This window comes from Ictidomys tridecemlineatus, chromosome 13, assembly GCF_052094955.1.
Source record: "Ictidomys tridecemlineatus isolate mIctTri1 chromosome 13, mIctTri1.hap1, whole genome shotgun sequence".
NCBI classification, from domain to species: Eukaryota; Metazoa; Chordata; class Mammalia; order Rodentia; family Sciuridae; genus Ictidomys; species Ictidomys tridecemlineatus.
In genome coordinates, this window is record NC_135489.1 from 36,020,292 (window position 1) to 36,034,515 (window position 14,224).

At 39.6% G+C, this 14,224-nt stretch overlaps 1 protein-coding gene across 4 annotated transcripts in view; it reads right to left on the reverse strand.

Moving 5' to 3' along the window:
* Positions 1-14,224, reverse strand: part of Mapre2 (microtubule associated protein RP/EB family member 2) — a 153,711-nt gene that overhangs the window by 67,587 nt on the left and 71,900 nt on the right. For 3 of the 4 annotated variants that reach the window (XM_005325577.3, XM_021726542.3, XM_005325575.3), the window contains one exon: positions 2,249-2,376. The exons of the other annotated variant lie outside the window; for it this stretch is intronic. In XM_005325577.3, coding sequence (XP_005325634.1) covers positions 2,249-2,369 — 121 coding nt within the window. In that variant the 5' untranslated portion in view covers positions 2,370-2,376. The remainder of the gene's footprint in view (positions 1-2,248; positions 2,377-14,224) is intronic. 4 annotated transcript variants of the gene reach the window in all.

Consider the following 14,224-nt stretch of genomic DNA (forward strand, 5'->3'; position numbering starts at 1 on the left):
AGCAGCAATGCAGCTGCAAATGGGTGACAAACGTCTCAACGCTCTAAGATAACTGTGTAAGAATCTTTCACCCATGCTTTTTGAAATTCTTTTAAATTTGCCATCTGGGAAGTTTTAAAGATCTACAAAGATTATGTACATTGCTCACATGCTCTCATTTCATTTGCTACTAATGAACTCTTTATCAGAAGCTCCTTATGGGTTCCTTTAACATTTAAGGCCCTTCCTTCTCATGTCTCTTTAGCCAAACCCATTCTCCTTATCCACAGGTAAACACATTCACTTTGTGGGTAGGATACACATTTTTGTCTTTGCTTCCCAGTGTTGCAAGTTGCTTTTCATTCACTCTAGACTGAGCATTGCGGAGGGAATGCTACATGTCAGGCACTGCAGAGAAATGAACACCTTCACAAACAACTGCAATATAAAAGTGGCATGGGCTATTACCCACTGCAGCAGCTGGACCTGAGGCTGGAACCCTCCCTGCCATCATGGACTCCCTCTTTACCCTCTTCTTCTCTAATTACTTAGTATATCATCCTAAATTTGCTTTTTCTCTAGCTTGTTTTGAATGGCAAAGAACTGGTTAATTAGTCCCTACTCCTAACCTCATAAGTCACAAGGCTTCATATTTGACGTGCAGGCAGATAGGTGGGTGAGGCAATCCCTAGGATCTAGCCAAGCTCACTGCCTGCTGGTTGGGATAATGATCAAGAGGAAGAGATGTCAAGAGTACTGAAAGTTAGTCCTCTAGTGTATTCTGATCAAATACAGACTTGGAGAAGGGAGAGTACAAAAACTGGTGGGTGTACTCAGATATCATCTGAAAGTGACTACTGAGGGCTTTCCAAATTCTGATTACACTGCATGAAATCTTTTTTTAACACATGATCCACTGGGAAAGAGGAGAATGTCCAATACCAGTGCATCAGCTAAAACTGATGACTCCTTGGTTATCTAATCTGTCTCATGGAATTTCACACATTTCACTTTAATTTACAACAGGATTCCACTTATTGAAACTATATCTTTAAAATATTTTTTTTTCAAACAAGTTTAACTCAGTTAATTCCTTGTAGACTGACTTGGTATCAAGCATAAGGGATGTCACAGGCATTGGACAAAAAGACAGGCCTGTCCTCAAGAACTCCCTTGACTGAGCAGGAGTTAGATGTTATAACACAGCAAGTGTTATTCTGGAGGGGTGGGCACAATGCTTCAGGAACACAGTGGAGCCTGGCATTGCTTCTCAGAGTGGGTGGCAGGTGAGCTGGATTTTAAAGTGTGAACAAGATTTTATCATAAACAAAAAGGAGGGGAAAGACCTTCTTAACAAAGGGAGTATGGAAAAAAGTCCTGGATAGCAAAGGGAAGGAATCTTTAGGAAACAGTGTTTTGTGAAACAGTGTTTTGCAGGGAAGATGTAATGGATGAAATTAAGAAGATGGGTACGTCACAGCCAGAAGGGAAAGGATTTTATCAGTGATGTGAAGTCTGAATTTTACCCTGTGGGAAGGGCAGTGTGGAGCCCTGAAGATTTTTAAGGAAGGTTGTCGAAAAACTCACTCTGTTTGGAGCAGTAAATGTGGGTAGCAGGCAGAAGATGAAGAAGAGGCTAGAAGACTATTATGGTTTGGATACAAGGTGTCCCCCCAAAGCTTCTGTATTAATGCAGGAATGCTAGGAGGTAAAATGACTGGACTGTGAAAGCTGTAACCTAATCAGTCCATCCTGGACTACAGGCGGGTAGGGCACGGCTGAAGGAAGTACACGAAGGGACACCCTTGGAAGGCTTGTTCTTCCCTGCGGCCCCTTTCCCCTTCTCTCCCTCTGCTTCCAGGCTGATGAACAGTGAGCAGCCTTCCTCCCCCATGCCCTTCCACTTCCCTTGGGCCCAGAGCAATAGACTTGGCCGACTATACACAGAAACCTCTGAAATAGTGATCTCCAAAGAACGTTCCTTGCTCTAAGTTGTTCTTGTCAGGCATGTAGGTCACAGAAATGCAAGCTGTTATAGAGACCAAGCTAGAGATACCAAGCTACTCATGATACTCAGCAGGGTAGTTCTATGCTTTTAGATGCTGATAAATATTTTTCTCCCATATGTTCTTTAGCTATACCTGAGTTTCCTCCCTTTAGTAGATATAGATGTTTCTTCTACCCCAAATGTATCATGTTTGGTTCATAAAAATCACATTCCACAAGACAGTAAACATTTAAGGCAAATACTTAAAAGATGTTCTCTTACCTGAACAAAGCTGCTCCACTTTTGTGTAGTTTAAAGATACTATGTCATTAACCCATGCAATGATGTCATGTCTGCTCATAGTCTCTTGGGTTATCGAGGTAGAATACACATTGACTGCCATTCCCCAACTAGGAATAAACAAACAAAAACAAGTTTATTACCTAGAAGGAAAAAGTTAAATGAGAAACATAAAAGACACTTAGCTATTCAGGAAGAGGATCCCTAGTGGAGCTTTAGGGAATGTAAAAGTCCTGCTTTGGTTAAGCCCTTTAGCTTTGCTTTCTCTCCCTCCAGTTTACATATTTGCCATATTAGGATTACAGTTCATATTTTTTTCATGCAATGTTGTACATCTTCCCCAACTACACATAAAAGGTCTTCAGGATCTCAGATCCTTAACTAAGAGCACAATCTGAAGTTTCACTTTTGATCTTAAGTCTACGTGTAATCATTAAGAAGTTATAAGGTCTATAGCAGTGTATAGCAAAGTAATTTTTTAGTTGAATATATTTCATAGTATTTTCACTACAAGTACTTGCAAACGTTAAGTGTCTCAGAGTTTGCCAGAGTATACATTTGTTAGAATGGGCAAAGTATTTTTAATATTTAAACCTAGATACAACTTTGCAGTTTTCATTAATTTTGTAAAATATATGTGTGTGCATATATATTATACGTGTGTGCACAAAAATATACATATATATGACACATATACATTAACTTTTATTTTGGAAATTCCAAATATGCACAAAAGAAAAAATAGAAAACCAAACTAGTTGTATCTATTTCTTGGCTTCAACAATCATCAATACTTGACCAATCTTGTTTCATTTATGATCCCATTAACTCCCCTCTGACAATCCCACCCCTGACTGCTCAAGCCAAATTATTCTGGAATGAATGCCAAGCATATCACTTCACTTGTAAATATTTCAGTGTGTGAATCTAAAAGACAAGGACATTAAAAATACCAAACCTCTATAGTATTATCACACCACTATAGTATTATCACACCTGTTTGTTTGGACGTGGATTCAAACAAAGTTCAACTCTGTTATTCTGTGATACGTTTTTTAAAAATTTCTTTTATCTATAGGTTCTTCTTTAGTCTTTCTAGTCTTTCCTTGGAACACTTTTTATGTTGAAGAACCTGGGTTGTTTGGTAGTTTCCAAATAGGGACTTCACTCACTGCATACCACTAGTGTGCTTTAACACGCTACTTGACAGGTTCTTCTGTCCTCTGCAATCCTATAAACTGCTGACATGATCTAGAGACTTGATCTTTCTCAAGCTCTAGTGCTTCATGCAGAGTCTGAACTTCCATGAGGAGGCACACAACATCTGACTTTCTGTTATACTGTGAGCCATTAGCATTTGTCTCAATCCAATGGTTCATTAGAAACTTCAAAGTGATAATATATCATTCTTCCCTGATTTATCTGGAATAATTCTATAAAGAGAAATTTCCCTCTTAGGTACCCTGAGGTTCAGATTATATAGGAAAGAAGAGTAGACATCTGTCTCTTTATTTGCCAGTTCTCAAAACACTGAGGTAGTCCCTAATACTCTCCAAACATGGCCAATGAGGTTTTAAATGTTTTGAAGTATAATTAAGAACTTATGATTGAAAATTATTTGATATGTTTCAGTCCATTTATATCTTTATGGATATAGGGTTACAAGAGCATATTCAGGTTGGCTTTTAAGTTCTACTGACAAGATCCTAAGAGTCTTTGATAACTTCCTTGCTTTCTGGTATGACAAGATTTTGCAGAATGAGCTTGTATCTTTCCTGCCTCAGTTTGAACCAGTCATTTGTCCAAGGGCTCTGTTTCCTTTCAGCGGCAAATAGTATTTAGAGACATAAATAATATTTTTAATCATGACTAGAAAGGATATCAGTATCTATAGACTGGGTTTACATACAAAAAGAAATCATTATATTTATAAAACAGTTGTGCTTGGAGTTATTTACTCTCATTAAAGCAACAGAAATCTGCTTTCTACTTAAAAGTGCTAAATGAAGATTTCATTATAAATACATATGAAAACAAATAAGCATCCATCAACCTTCCTCAGGAGCATCCTTATCTATAAATTCTCTTTTCCTAAAAACCTGAAAAATTTCATAGCACTGGAATCACAGATAATGTGATTCCATAAGTACTACTTTTCCATACCATTATTAAAGGTTTTAAAATATTTTTGGTTAATAATGTCTACCATTTTCCTAAGTCTATCATTTATTAAATAAAACCATTTGCTTTTGAAAAATCCAATCAATTCTTTATAATCTATATAAATTATGTAAAACCTTAGGAGAAATAATTCAAAACATAAAATATTTTGGATTATTTGATGTCGTTTTCATCTACAGCATAACTGTTGGCAGTTGATGTACTTTTCTAATCTCTTCTTCCTTGTGCAGTAATGAGAACCTTTTGCACTTCCAGGCAATGTTCTGATGGAGGGTGAGATGTCAAGGCCCAGAATTACGTTAGATGGCACCAAACCAGATTGAGCTTGAAACAGATCCCCTTTGAAATTTAAAGCTCCAAATTGCTTTAACTTCTGAACCTCTTCATACTGAGAATGAAGTCTGAGGGCCCTCTGACCCTGAAGGGCTCCAGGAAACTGAGAATGGGCCATGCTTCAGATTGACACAGCCAAGCTGCATCCACCGATGCATATTTCCTGCTTTTCTGTGTCACTGTGCCCACCTCCTTATAAGAGCTTTCTTCGTACTCTAGTCCCTAAAGATGAACATATGACGGGGGAAAAAAAGTATCTTCTCTCTTCCTCAAAGCTGGCTTTAAGTGAAACCTGTTCTGCCAGCCAACCTGCCCCCTGAGCTTCACTGGAGCTGATGTGAAGATTTTCCCACCAAGTTTCAAGAAGAAAATGTTTGCTCGTAATGATTTAAAAGCAGAACTGAACTCAGAACTATTTTAGAAAGATAATCTATATCCAAGTAAAACGTTCTATGGCTACAAAGGGGAAGAAAAATATTTAACAAAAGGACAGGTGGAAGAGTTATGGGAATGTTTAAAACTCCAAGAGAGCAAGGAAGAAAGAAGTCAATGGCTAAAGTCTGTCAATGAATCACCTGTTCCTCCAGGTCTTATTGATAACATTCACCTAAGGACAATTGTCCTTTCATAAAGGCAGATAAGGGCACTGTATATCTTCAAGGAGCTCATTAAGAAAAGCTGGCAAACAAGGAAAACAGCTCTGGATTTGTGCTTCAGAACTCAGGTCAGTAAGTCACCAGAACTGCCACTCTAACCTCCACCACTGCCTGCTCTCCAGGCAACAGGTGCAGTCCCTGGGAGACCCACACTGGGGACCGCCATGTGTAGGGACTTGCAGGAAAAACCAGGTTAGAGGACAGAACGAGAGGAGGGTAAGTCAGTGAAAGCCAGGAGTATTAACAAGTATTAACATTTCCTAAATCAAAACACTGGCAACACAATAAACAGACTTTGCTACCTTCTTCAAATGAATAGTTATGGGATCAATATAGTTAATTTCTATTCACCACCCATGCTGATTAGAATATTCTTATAATCCATCTTCTCGGAGTTTCAACATGATACTTTTACATTCATTTGACTTTGGGGCTGTTTTGCTAGCCTCCCACCCAAACATGCCAGGTCTAGTGATTTGAGGCCTCTGGGTCTGAAGACCTCTCCACCGAAGGGAAAGGGCCCTTCTGAACCTCCAACAAGTCAGGTGGCAGCCAGAGAGTAAAGAGAATCCTGTCCCTGGCCTGCCACATGTCCCTGCACCTTGCGATTCCTTCAGCCCTCTCTTTTTATGCAGGTACAGCTTCAGTATATTCAAACTTAAATTATCAGGTGACTAAAAAGCTTGAGGAAGTTAACTTATACTTTTCCAAATATTAAACTCAGGCAAGGGAGAATAAATACAGCACTAGCCTTCCATGAACACACTCACTCTACAATTCTAAGAGTTCAGTATAATTTCTTGGGTCTTAATCTGTATGGCAAAATAAAGATAACAGCACCTCTCTATGCTTACTTTGCAAAAACACTGTGTGGATAACACAAGGAATTTTCACATCACAGTATAGACACAGAATTCCTTGCTTTTTTTTTTTTTTCTTCAGTACTGGGAATCTAACCTAGGTTCTCACATATACCAAGCAAGCACTCTAGTACCGAGTTATATCCCCATCCCTTTTATTTTTTATTAAGACAACCTCCTGCTAAATTGCCCAGACTAGCCTTGAACTTGGGATTTTCCTGCCTCAGCCTCAGGAGTAGTGGCTGGGATTCTAGGCATGTACCACTGTGCTCAGCCCCCATGCTCCCATTTTGATCTTTGAAAGAATCCTGGGAGGAAAGCAGGACAGGAATTATATTCTTCCCTTATAAATAAGGATGCTGAGTATGACCTAACAGGTCATATAATCAGTTAATTGAGAGACCCAACTTTAGTCCAGGATTCTTAGTCCCCGAGAAAACTTCCAAACACCTGGACTTCCTACTGAAGGTAAACAGAATAATGATTTGAAATATTAATTTTTAAATTTACTAATTTCTAAAGATTCAATCAAGAAAAATGAATGGCTATGAAAAGTAAGGTGATATCAAGTGCTACAGAATGAAGAGCCATTGCACTGTGTAAGGCTTATTCTCAAGTTTGAATCTTCAGCATGTCTTTTACATGTCAATATTTTCTTCTTAAATGACCTGCCACCTGGCCTCCGGTACATAAATATTTCTCTGTCCTCACACTGTAGCTTTTGGTCAGAATCTTAACCAGATCATTATGTGGTGAATAATGACACAAAGTAAATAAATGGGGGGACAAACTCTTAGCATTATGGTTCCTAAGTCACCATATTTTAATATTGTATTTAAACTGCATTATAAAATGGATGGGCATTCATTATTCCTACTTGAAAATAAAACTAAAAATTGCAATATATTTACACACAGTTTTTGTGACTATTGGAATACCTTTCCAGGAAGGTGGCAATATGTTTTTTTGGTTTTTGCTTTTTTTGCAAACCGGAGAGAGAAATAAAACCAGAAATCTCTTGATAACTCCAGCAAGCAAAGTCACAATTCTGGCCGGTGTAAATAGTGACCACCGATAGGCTTTAGACAGGCTGAGGCTGAGGACCAACGTGCTGATTTTGCTCAGTTTCATCCTGTATGCGACATCTGTTGGTGGTCGGGTGGAGAGGCACAGCAAATTTATGCTTTGTAGCAATTATTGAGCAAATTAGACATTGCATTTCTGCTTACTAAAACAAAAGGAATTTTATGTGAGTCCAAGCAACTTGAGTTAGGCTACTGAGCAAAGTTAGCCTGGATAAGGGTCTGGCAAGCCCCAAACTGTGGAAACCAAAACATGACTCCTATAGCCTTACCAGTCCTGGGCCTTATCCCCAATTGCCAAGTATTCTACAATTTTGTCTAAGAAAAAAAATTGGCAATGTTCATGACTTACTCCAGAGGAATGTCTCTTCAAAATTAGATAAATACGTAAAATGTCATAGCCAGCACTGTGTGTGCTAACTGAAATGATTTCTTATGTAATTCATTGTCTTTCCACTCTAACCCAGACAAACCGATGATCACAATTGTCCAAAAGTGGAGGAGGCCCCTTTTCCTCATTTTCTTCCTTCAAACTTTCACTAATCACTTTTTTTGGAAGACAATACAGTGTTTGGGTTTTTTTTCTTGCTAGAAGGGCAGATGATAGGCCAGGTATTCCAGGATCCTATCTCTGGACCTGTTTTGGGTATGTGGATATAAGAAAAAGGCTTTGAGAAATTAATTTTGGGAATGAGGCATGTGGAACCTATTTTGATTTTGACTTTTTTTTTTAACAAGTGAAGTCTGAGTCTGCTAGGCTTGCCAAGTTTAGACATGACCATCTGCAGAAGAACAGCCCATGTGTGGTTATCTCCTGTCTGCTGCTCTGGACAGAGGAACCATTCGGCTTAGATTTACCTTAAACCAGTCTGAGGTTGAACCTTTAAGGTAGTTTGGACTTAAGTTATCTTCTTTACGTCACTCTCTTAAGGAGTCCATATTCAACTGAAAACTTCATGTTAAATATGAAGTGTTCTGAAAATTTAGCCCACTCTATGCCAAGATTTTCCATTCACATATTTTGCACTGACAAAACCCATATTTATCACTGTCTTTCTTCTCTCATAACAATCTCTATTTTCAGCATGTTCTCCCATCACTGGGAGAGGTAACCCACCACCAACAGCTGAAGAAAAATTCCTGCAATACACTTTTCACTCAATTTCACATAAATGAAACAAAGTGCACACTGGAAAAGAAATACAAAAGAAAATTATTTTTCCTTCACTTGAGAGACACTTCTTTGAGCTTGGACTTTGTGAGGGTTTTCTAAGAATCTGCAACCCACATGGTTTCTTAAGTTCTTTTTAAAAATAGCAGTGCTTCACTGGAAGCCATATTAGGCTGACCAGGTGTCAAGAATTCCTTCTGAAGCATCTCAGTTGTTCATGCCATGGGTCCACATATGCCAAGACAGAAGAGGCACCTGCGATCCCCTTCCTTTACCAACCGCTGGACTCATACTTCCAGGTCAAGGCCACACTTATTAATTCCCACCCCACAGAGTGTTCTTTGTTTAAAGTTTTATGATCATCAAAACTGACAAGTTCCTACTAATGAGGTAAGGGGAGGTGCATTATTTCAGGTGTACTTGTCTACATGGCTTTTTACTGAGAAAGAACTGTTTTTACTTTATTCTAATAGAAACAGCCATTCTGTAAGCCCTTCCAAGTATTCACAAATATTATAAGCATTTAAGAGAGGGTATTTCCTATCTTACAAGTGACATCTTCCTAAAATAATTTAAAAAGTAAATATTTTGAAGGAAAAAAAAGTACAATTATATCCACAGTTTAAATACTGAGTGAAAGGAAGAAACCCCAAGAGTTGCTCTCAAAAAGACCAGTTCTGCTTCAGAATATATGTTGTCAACCTGAGGGGTAATGAAGAGCTTCAGTCTAACTCATATGTGAGAATTTTCCTCTGAAAAGCCTTGGAACACAGGTCCGGCCTGGTGCCTCCTTCCTGGCTCCTTCTAACAAAAGGCTTATGTTCAATCTCCCAAGGCCTCCCTAATAATGAACTGGGCATCCATAGGGAGTGACAGTATAAATGTGTCCCCTGAACCAGAAACTTCCCTGCTTTTCATCTGTGCATAATTCATTCTCTAAACTCGATACCACGAGGGGTGGGATTTAAACATTTCGCCAAGAGTATTGCCAGACCATTCTCAATTGGTCATTTTCTCATTTGTGACTCAAATGTGGGGGCAGGCAGAAAGTGCTTGAGGACAGACAGGGATGGCGTAAAGAGCCCAAGGGGTAACACTGAAAGACAAACCTTCTCAAGATAAAATTTCCCTGGAGAGGTTATAGAAACTAAGGAAGTCTCATTTAAATTCATGTATTAAAGCTTCCATTTCACTTGTGAACTAATTGATATATGCAAAGGTTCAAGGGCTGCGATGGGAATTTGCGAGGTCATCTTGTCTCCAGGTAATAATACACAGAAGTCGGCTGTGGGCGGACTTGCATCTATTTTATTTTTACAGGGCTCCATGGCTCTGTGATAGGATTAGACAGACAATGCCACACTAACTCCTCTGGGCAGGGCCTCCTGGGGAATCAGAGGTCAGAACACAGTAAGGACTTCATAGAAGAACGATAGAGAAACACTGGGACACTGCCCATGAGAAAATACACATTTTATTAAAACATGGACTTTAAAATACACTTTTTCACTCACAATTAAGCATCTGCAATTCAAAACTAGTGAACAAAACCAATGTAAGGAACTTTCATGCTTAGTTGCTTTGAGAAAAATTAGATAAACCTCAGTTTTACCAGAGGGCTGGGTAACCTGCTCTATGACAGGTTTTTTTCTCGACTGCCTATCATTACAGTGTTAATGTGCACTTCGTTATCATCCACGCTTAATGATAATGCTTTGAATGTAGATACAAAATTCCATTTAGTCTGACAAACAGAAGTCCTAGTTTCAATAACTGCCACCCACCAGAGACAAACAGAAAAATACCACTCTTTCACGATGCCTTAGCTATTATTTTTTAAAACAAATTAAGTTCTTGTCACATTACCAAGCATTCTAATTCAATTTTTAAAAAGTAATAATATGATTAAAATGCAGATTTCTTTCTGCAAAATGAGATTCCAAAATTTTCCTTCAAAACTTGAAAATCTAACCCCATTTTAAATAGCTCCTCATTGTCTAAATTAACCTCATTAAGTACTTCCATAAGGTGGGTCCTTGAATGCAGTCTTGGTTTGGCTACTCGTTGATGCAGTAAAAAAGAATAAACCTTTCAGGACAGCAAATATAGGTGGATTTTTTTGTTTGTTTTGATTATTAACTCAGTATAAAGTCAATAGTTAAGGCCCTTACATGAACTGGAAACTTGGCTCTTATCCACAAATTGAGGAAATTTTGGAACTCTAAAAAAGTTCTTTGTGGCATTCATAATGTCCCCTGGATATGAATGAAACATAATGAGAGTGTAAAAGGCTAAGGTTCCAAGCACACACACAAAATGGGCATATTTTCCTTCATATGGTCAGAAATGCAGCTGATTATATTTGCCTAAATGTCCATCTGTTTCAAGCAGTGGGTGGCTTCATCCATGCTCTGAAAATAATTCCAATGACCCGGAGCTTGTTCCCATGCCACAAGGCTTGGCTGGTCTCCTCAGGGCACCAACTTCTGTTCAGCACCCCGCCTACCTCTCTTGGCTTGCAGTACATCCACTTCTCCACGACCATATGCCTTCTGTTTACTTTCCCAGCCCTACTTGGCCTTGTTCCTTCTCACTCTGACCTTTAGCCTCTCCCAGGATCCCAAGTCAGTTCTAGTCAGGCCCCAAGTCACCCACGCTCAGAATGGCCCCAGGTCAACCCTTCAGGACATGGGTGGTGCTGGTGCCACCATGGTGGGTGACCATGTTCAGCTGTTAGTCAATATACTGCATAAAATCAGGTGCATAAGATAGAGCAGAAAAGTGTGTGGCTGCTGTGAGGCAAAGTCCTGGGGTGGACCCAGCTCCTGGTTCTGTGCTCTTGGCAGTGCTGGCTTCTCCCCAGGTACTCAGCATCTTCAACACCTTCCTGCTCTCATAATGAGAAACAAACGATGGATGGCAGCTTCAAGTTTAATCATTAGGGATAACTGGGGGCTCCAGAGCTTCTGCAAAGAAAAAGAGCTCTTTCTGGCACTTGACATTGGGATCTCAGGCTTCAGGTCCGGCTCTAACGTCAACTCCTCAGCAAGCCCTCTCTGCCCACTCTGGGAAGGGCCTCCTCTGATTCTCCCCACAGCACACTGTCTTTTCCTTCCTCACACCAACACCATCAGGGATTACCTTATTTATTATCTGGGCAGACACACTCCAGCCCCTGGAATGCAAGCTCTAGGAAACACATGTACTTGACCCGGATTTTATTTACTATATATCTCCTGGGTCTAGGGCAATGTCTGGCACAGTGGGCACACAAAACTGAATCAGTGCTGAAGGAAGGTGAGTTGGGGAGAGTTTTGTGGGGAGAAGACAGAGTGCCCAAAGTCATACCATGGGGGCAAGTGTCAATACATGTCCGACCACCATGTGAGCTAAAACAGAGGGAATAAATTGGGGGTTGAGTAGATTAAAGGACTTTGTTTCTTCATTTAGGGAAAAAAAAAAAAAAAGGTGAGTAGTGTGGCATTTTTTTATGACTGGAACCCAGATATGAGAGGCTCACTACTAGTTGCTGTGCAGCTTTGTGGGACCTCTGCCCCAGGAATCCAGGGCACTGGCTTCTAGTCCCAGGGCTCCCACCAAGCAGTCGGTCTACTTGCACACATGCGCCTCCACTCTTTGAGACCTCCTTGTCTCCAGTGGTAAAGCAGAAGGACTAGATTAGATGACACAGTAGCCAGCAGTCCCTGAGAAATTTCCACACGCCTGGTACCAGGGTCAACAGGTTAACATGCCTTTTCTCATTTTGTCAACACAATAGGTAGCATGTTAGGCCATGATGTAGGAAAAGACAGAGTCAGAGAGATTTAATGACTTGCCCAGTTGAGATTATTAAGTGGCAGACATGGGATTTGGGTCTGGGATTGATTCTAGGATTCTTGCTGTCAACCAAATCCCTCCTTGATCTCTGTCTTTATTACATCACGACAGTAAATTGAAAGAGAAAGAACTCCAAATGAGGACACAGGTGTGGCCCCTCATAAAACCAGGTTTTCCTTTTTTAATTGTTACCAAGGCTTCATGTTACATTTTAACCAAGTTGATTTTTTAACATACGTTTCCATGAAGTAAAGCCTAAAATGTAGAGATTTGGGGGACTAGTTACTCAGTTCATTGCTGGGAACAGTTTTTGGCCGGAAAAGCTGCCAGCTGTAACACATAAGCCATGCTAATATTTTAGGAATCACCACATTTTACTTTTCTAGTTACTGCATAGTTTGGACCCAAATCTCCCAATCTGCTTTTCGTGGCAGATTAGTCAAAGTGGACAGAGACCACATATATTATATCTTATAATTTTTTTCAAAGCTAATAAAAGACTTCAGATTGGTACCTATGTACCAAACTATTTCATTCAAAAAGGAAAAAAAAATCCCCTGGTATCTTACTCTTACAGACTGGTGCCTATCCAAAGGTCTGTATTTATATTGTGGTAAAATTCACTTTAAAATTCATAAAGACATTCTGAAGTGGAAATGAAGTATCAATAAAATTAAACCTACTAATAAGTGATGTAAATGAAAGCCAGTGTTAAAAAATATTCCAGTGACTTTTGTCTCCAAACTGGGTAAAATACATCCATATCCCCCTAGTCCTATCTTTACCCTCTATGCTTAATTCTTTCCACAGTAGACTTGATATGCAACCAAAATGAAAATTTCAAATTGGGAAACAGTGTAACATTAAACTTTTCAACTCTTACCTTTAGCTGTCAAGGTACGAATCATCTTCTAAGAATCAAACCCTCATGGAACAATCAACAAATTACAAAATGGGTTCTCTTACATATTGAGGAATAGCAAATGGAAACTCTGATCATTGCTATAGCTAAGATTAGTGATGCTCATGCAAACTGGTGTAGCTGTGGGGAAATACTAACAAAAATCAGCAGCGTTATTTCATATCTAGTTCCCCAAGGCATCATTGCCAAAAGTTCCTTTCCCAGATGAAATGATTCTCTCATCTCAGCCAGAGATTTTCCCTAACTTTCTATAATTTCACCCCAGGGTTAGAATTCATCCTTCTTTTCTCATCACTAGGTTTCCCTTGTACTCTTGTTCAGGAAACCAGATGCCATTTTGTATTCTAGAATGAAAGAAGAGTTGTTTTCTTTTTTTAAAATCAATACATTCATTTCCTATTACTCTGCTGAAATGAAGAATAGAGGCAGATAGATTTTTGCATCTTAAGTATGTAGCAGCCCCTGACAAACATTGGTTTATACACAAATGTGTGCACATGCACACTTGCAGACAGCCTCAAGCTGCAGTACTTATCTGCTCTCCTCCTCACTGTCTTGTTACTGGTCAAAAGTTACACTTCCTGCATTAGTGTACAAGCACTACAATTCTCAAAGGGAAATGCAGAAACTGAACACTCAAGAACTGTGCCGTGTTCAAACTGAATCAAGCACAGAAACCACAGTGGGGCGGACATGCGGTAAGACCCTTGGTTTGGGGAGGAGTGGAAGGAGAGGAGCTGGCCCTGCAGCCTCCCTTTGACTCTGCAGCTCTGTGGTGTGAGGACTTCAGGGAGCAGAGGACGACATTTAATAGACTGCAGTAGTTAACATGTGGGGGATTAGTGGTCTCCACTGAAGTCAGTGCTTTATTAAACTTGGGATTCTTAAAGATAGACGATAATTGACAAGAAAACAT